Source organism: Alosa pseudoharengus, unplaced genomic scaffold (genome assembly GCF_046254945.1).
Source record: "Alosa pseudoharengus isolate Yale_2024_CS ecotype anadromous, Long Island Sound unplaced genomic scaffold, YU_APseudo_1.1 YU_APseudo_1.1_scf_11, whole genome shotgun sequence".
In the NCBI taxonomy this organism is placed as follows: Eukaryota; Metazoa; Chordata; class Actinopteri; order Clupeiformes; family Clupeidae; genus Alosa; species Alosa pseudoharengus.
The window spans coordinates 40638972-40644545 of record NW_027468576.1 but is presented as its reverse complement, the minus strand read 5'-3'; the positions used below and the strand labels follow the sequence as shown (position 1 = coordinate 40644545).

At 43.4% G+C, this 5574-nt stretch overlaps 1 protein-coding gene across 1 annotated transcript; it reads right to left on the bottom strand.

The window, feature by feature from the left end:
• Positions 1 to 387: 387 nt before the first annotated feature.
• LOC143116541 (Ig lambda-2 chain C region) lies at positions 388 to 1890 on the bottom strand. The gene is made up of 2 exons (XM_076277724.1): positions 1810 to 1890; positions 388 to 905 (listed from the first exon to the last, which is right to left on the bottom strand). Exons 1-2 carry the CDS (start codon positions 1844 to 1846, stop codon positions 583 to 585), a joined length of 360 nt encoding a protein of 119 aa, XP_076133839.1. The 5' UTR covers positions 1847 to 1890; the 3' UTR covers positions 388 to 582.
• Positions 1891 to 5574: the final 3684 nt, after the last annotated feature.

Below are 5574 nucleotides of genomic sequence, written 5' to 3'. Positions count from 1 at the left end.
TCAGCATCTAGAGCAGAGGCCACAGCATTAGCGTCAGCATCCAGAGCAGAGACCACAGCATTAGCGTCAGCATCTAGAGCAGAGGCCACAGCATCAGCATCAGCATCCAGAGCAGAGGCCACAGCATCAGCATCCAGAGCAGAGACCACAGCATCAGCATCTAGAGCAGAGGCCACAGCATCAGCATCTAGAGCAGAGGCCACAGCATCAGCATCCAGAGCAGAGACCACAGCATCAGCATCTAGAGCAGAGGCCACAGCATCAGCATCTAGAGCAGAGGCCACAGCATCAGCATCAGCATCCAGAGCAGAGACCACAGCATCAGCATCAGCAGCCCTGTGAGAAATGATGTGCGTGTAGACACAGCTGAACAGACACTGTCCGATATTAGAAGAAATCCTCTGAGAGATGATGTGGGTCTGGACCCAGAGATGATGTGGGTCTGGACCCAGAGATGATGTGGGGATGGACCTAGAGATAACGTGGGGATGGACCTAGAGATGATGTGGGGATGGACCTAGAGATAACGTGGGGATGGACCTAGAGATGATGTGGGGATGGACCCAGTTGGCTCCAGCGGCGTCAGGTCCAGCAGCTGTCGGGCCGGGCCTGTGCCCAGTAGACCCGCCTGTCCTGTGTGACGGAGCAACGGTACGTGTGCCGAGGACTCCACTCCCCGGCCGACAGGAAGAGGACGGCACTGGCGGAGAACGTCCCGTCTGCCTGACGCACCGTCTGTGCGCTGACCTGTGCCCGCTGGGCCGTGGCGTGGTTGATGCTCCAGGTGAGGTCTACGATGCCCGCGTGGAGACCCGTCACCACGCACAGGACAGCGGAGTGCCCGCGACCAGACTGACCGGCGGGGGGCACCAGAATACGGATCTGAGGAGGCGTGGGATTGGCACCTGCAGAGTGGACCGTCAGACAACAGTCAGGGGGAACATGAGGAAATACACAACACCAGTATTCTTCAGCATGAAGCATGTGTTTCATGTGTGAACGTCATATATTATGAAATTGTTATTTATTTGATATTACACTCTGGGACACTCTAAGTACTATTTTTAGTTCACTTCATCAAGATAGTTACAGTTTTTTTCGATCATTTTGATGCTTGTGTCAACTCTGACATCACATTCTCAAAACAGTTAACACCCGTGTCTGGACAAAAGCACTCTGGACAAAATGACACATTTTGCTTGCAAAAGGCTGTTACTCTCTCAAAACACTTAAAACATGCAGCAAAAGCAAATCTTGCCTTCAAACAACACATCCTGTTGTCAAATCACTGTGTGAGTTCAATCAATCATTACACACTGGACAACAAAATGCAAAATCTAGTTCTCAAAATGAGCATTTTTGTTGTCTGTTCCATTTCTTTCTAATTTTTCAGATATCAGAAAAAAACTGTGAAAAGACAAAATGTACTGAATAAAAAATAATGTATTCATTCCTCCTAAGATGTAACTGTCATTGACATGTAAGACCTACAGTAAACACCTAGACAAGCCACATTTCATTGAACTACAACTTGTAATTTTTCATCAAAATAGACCTACAGAAAACACCTTTTGTACTGTTTTCTTCACCAAATAGGCAATACAGTACTTTGTCCAAATGTGCATTAGATCCATACTTGCAAATAGCAACATAGAACAGACATGGCATCTCTTATGAATAAGGAATGATTGCTGATTGAAGAATTGTGCAAAGGAGTTTCACACAGGTGTATCTGAGATTCAGACGTATGCAAGGAATCTCTAACACCTGTGAAAAGATGTTTTCCTTTTTTACAAACACAAATCTTACCTTTGACCACAAGGACGATTCCTTTGCTGAAGAACATCTCCAGCCCATGAGACCTCCTGCCATGCCTCCTCTCTCCACGTGCCAACCTGCCAAAGCACTGGGTTTAGAACAACTAGGAACACACAAGGGCATCTCACCAGAACAACTAGGAACACACAAGGGCATCTCACTAGAACAACTAGGAACACACAAGGGCATCTCAGTAGAACAGCGGTTGTCAAACTGGGGTACGTGGACTGATTTCAGGGGGTACGCGAAAAAGATCTAAGTCATAGCCTACAGTATGTCTTTTCAAACATTTTCTCTATCCCACGTTGATAACTTAACTTCCGCATTTGCACTGCACATTAAAAACTTATTTTCTACGCATTAACAAAATATTTGAGAGTGGAGACAGAGAGGGTAAAACAGCGTTTCTCAAACTGTGGGTCGCAACCCACTACTGGGTCGCGGAGACATGCCAGGTGGGGTGCGAACTGACGTGAAAAACAGGAGTTTTATTTATTTATTTTTTTATCTGTAGCCTAGGCCCAGGTAGCACCCGATGCGCAATGGACGCACTGTGTTATTCATAGGGAAGCGCTCGTGTCAAGGCAGCTTAGTTAGTCCCGACCTGAATTAGATTTTGAACGAGGTTGTGAGAATGGTGAATTTCATCAAGACCCGGCCCTTAAAAGCGTACCTATTCTCCGCACTTTGAGACGAGATGGGAGCTGACCAAAAGGCTGTACTGTTTCACATTGAGGCAAGGTGGCTTTCCCGAGGTAAAGTGCTGTCGCGTGTTTGAGCTCCGAGTCTCCTCTTCTTGGAGGAAGAGCGCATGTTTGAATCTGCAAGCACGTTCACTAATGAACATTTCTTGACGAAGCTGGCCTATCTTAGCGATATATTTGGAAAGCTCAATGAGTTAAATCTCCAGTTACAAGGCAAAGACAAGCACCAGATAAGATCACTGCATTCAACAAGACGATTGTGTGTGAGATTAGGTGCAGATCTATTTAAAATCATTATATTCAGCACATTTGTAGGCCTATGTTGACTATTGATGAGATTTGTATCATATGTTTATGATCCTATTCACTATTCTCGACAAAATTGATAAAAATAAATATTAATAAAACAATTTAAAAAAAACCTTGTTAACAATTGGTGGTGTTGGGGGTACTCCGGAAGATCATAATGTCTCAGGGGGTACATGCCTGTTAAAAGTTTGGGAACCACTGCACTAGAACAACTAGGAACACACAAGGGCATCTCACTGGTGTGAGAACAACACAAGGGCATCTCACTAGAACAACTAGGAACACACAAGGGCATTTCACTCCAAAACCTTTTCAGCAAACAGAGCTTTCCACAGAACACCTGAAACTGAATGGTCTGACTTCGAACACGGTCTAATCTGGGTCAAATCAGCCTAGTGTCTGTGTGTGTGTGTGGTAGTTACCGTAGCAGCAGCAGGCACATCAGCAGTCCTCTTCTCAGCATCATCTTGGGTAAGACTGTAACTGACACCTGGCAACAGGATTAAGACTCCGTAGACATGGTGCACAAACTCCCAATCCACACAGGAACACACGCTCAATGATATCACAGAGACAACAGGACGCGTGTTTACACACAGCAAGGACCTGGAGATGAGGGCAGTCAAGCATGAAGAGGAACCACTGGAGACTTGGCCCTCCCCACCATGTGGCCTTTAAACTAACAGCCGCAATAAACAGCCTCTCTACTTAAAATAATCTAACGGCCGCAATAAACAGCCTCTCTACTTAAAATTAATCTAACGGCCGCAATAAACAGCCTCTCTACTTAAAATAATCTAACGGCCGCAATAAACAGCCTCTCTACTTAAAATTAATCTAACGGCCGCAATAAACAGCCTCTCTACTTAAAATAATCTAACGGCCACAATAAACAGCCTCTCTACTTAAAATAATCTAACCGTTAAAGGATTAAAATAATCTAACCGTTTCAGCCACTGTCCCATGTGTGCTTCTGTGTACCTCTGTGATCCATAGCCACCCAATCCCCCAAGGATCCATGCACTGGATTGCTCTTCATTTAAAAGTTCCTTTTAACAATGGCAATCTGGTTTGGTGGTATTGCAGCGTTCCACTAGCCTGACGTAGTCATACTCAATTCTTGTCAGAATATGAGTCTGATACTGCTCCATTGGGACGTAATTATGGGGCGTGTTTCAACCGATATAGGGGGGGAATGCCTCTGCACTCAATTGGATAGACCTAACCAATCAGAGCAACAAAATAGCTTACCGTGTGGTGTAGGAAGAAAACACACGAACCATCCTTCTTCTCCTATATCCCCTCCGTTTTTAAAAATAATTCTGTTGAACAGTGATATGCTACAAACATGTTAAACAGCTGGGAAAGGCTGTCGCAAATCCCTCGAACAGGTGGTCAATCAGAGATTTCAAACGAACGAGGAAACATGTCGCAATGCAACAGCGATGTTTTCCCTTGACGAAAGTGAAACCACGAGTTTTCCCACATCTCAACTTTGGCCAAAGTTTTCAGAAATAATCGTTTTCAGTGATACAACCTCATTAAATAATATGAATTTTCCATATGGGGTCTTAAAAGCCATGTATCCTTCTAGCCACAGCGTTTTTGTTTCAAACATAAGCCTAATCTAAGCGTGCTCAGATGACGTGATAGACCAGGCACTGTTGCTCACCTGTCCATCATCGTAAAGCCCGATTTGATTGGTCTGCCCGATATAGGGCCAGCATACTTCCACCACAATGAAGCAATGCCAGACCGAACTTCCCGACCTCAAATGTTGTGGGCGGGACTAAGTTCGGAATGGCACCCAGGCTAGCGTTCCACAGCATATCAGAGCTTTGTGCGCTGATTGTGTTGCATGCTTTAAAGGGAAACTTTAGCTTTTATGTTTTTTTTAGCTTTCTGAGTCATTGGAATGGTTAAATGACTTTTTCTGGGTTGAATGGTGGCCGTCTTGATTCCCCTAGCGTCTGCGAGCGGAAAATACAGCAACTTGCAACTTCGGTCCGACGAGCCGCCAGCCTCAGAAAATCTTGACGTCTCACAATGTAACAAAGTGCTTAAAGGCAGTACATACACATACGCTATGTATTACATTCAAATGTATCTATTAAACTAGCTGTCTATCAACAACTTTTAAACTATCTACATTCAACTTTTAAACTTTTAAACTATATACATTCACTAGCTGTCTATCAACAACTTTTAACTTGTCATCAACTATGACTCCTACCTACTGTAGCTAGTTAGCATGTTAGCATTTTTAACAAAACTGATAAAAAATGATTAGCTAGGTTAGCTAAGTCACATGTTTGGCATAGTTAGCATGTTAGCATGCTAGTTACCATTTTTAGCAAAACTACTAAAAATGATTAGCTAGGTTAGCTAAGTAACATGGTTAGCATAGTTAGCATGCTAAATAGATTTTTAGCAAAACTGTTAAAAATGATTAGCTAAGTAACATGGTTAGCATTTTTAACAAAACTGCTAAAAATGATTAGCTAGGTTAGTTAAGTAACATGGTTAGCATAGTTAGCATGCTAACATGCTAGTTAGCATAACTGCTAAAAATGATTAGCTAAGTTAGCTAAGTAACATGGTTAACATAGTTAGCATGCTAGTTAGCATTTTAGCAAAACTGCTAAAAATGATTAGCTAGGTTAGCTAAGTAACATGGTTAATATAGGTAGCATGCTAGCATTGTTAACATGCTAATTAGCATAGTTAGCATAACTACTAAAAT

Bases quoted from the DNA above. Each gene is read 5' to 3' on its own strand.
- LOC143116541 (XM_076277724.1), bottom strand. From the start codon at position 1,846: ATGTTCTTCAGCAAAGGAATCGTCCTTGTGGTCAAAG. The intron at 906-1,809 runs GTAAGATTTGTG...TCCACTCTGCAG, and splicing joins AATCGTCCTTGTGGTCAAAG to GTGCCAATCCCACGCCTCCT.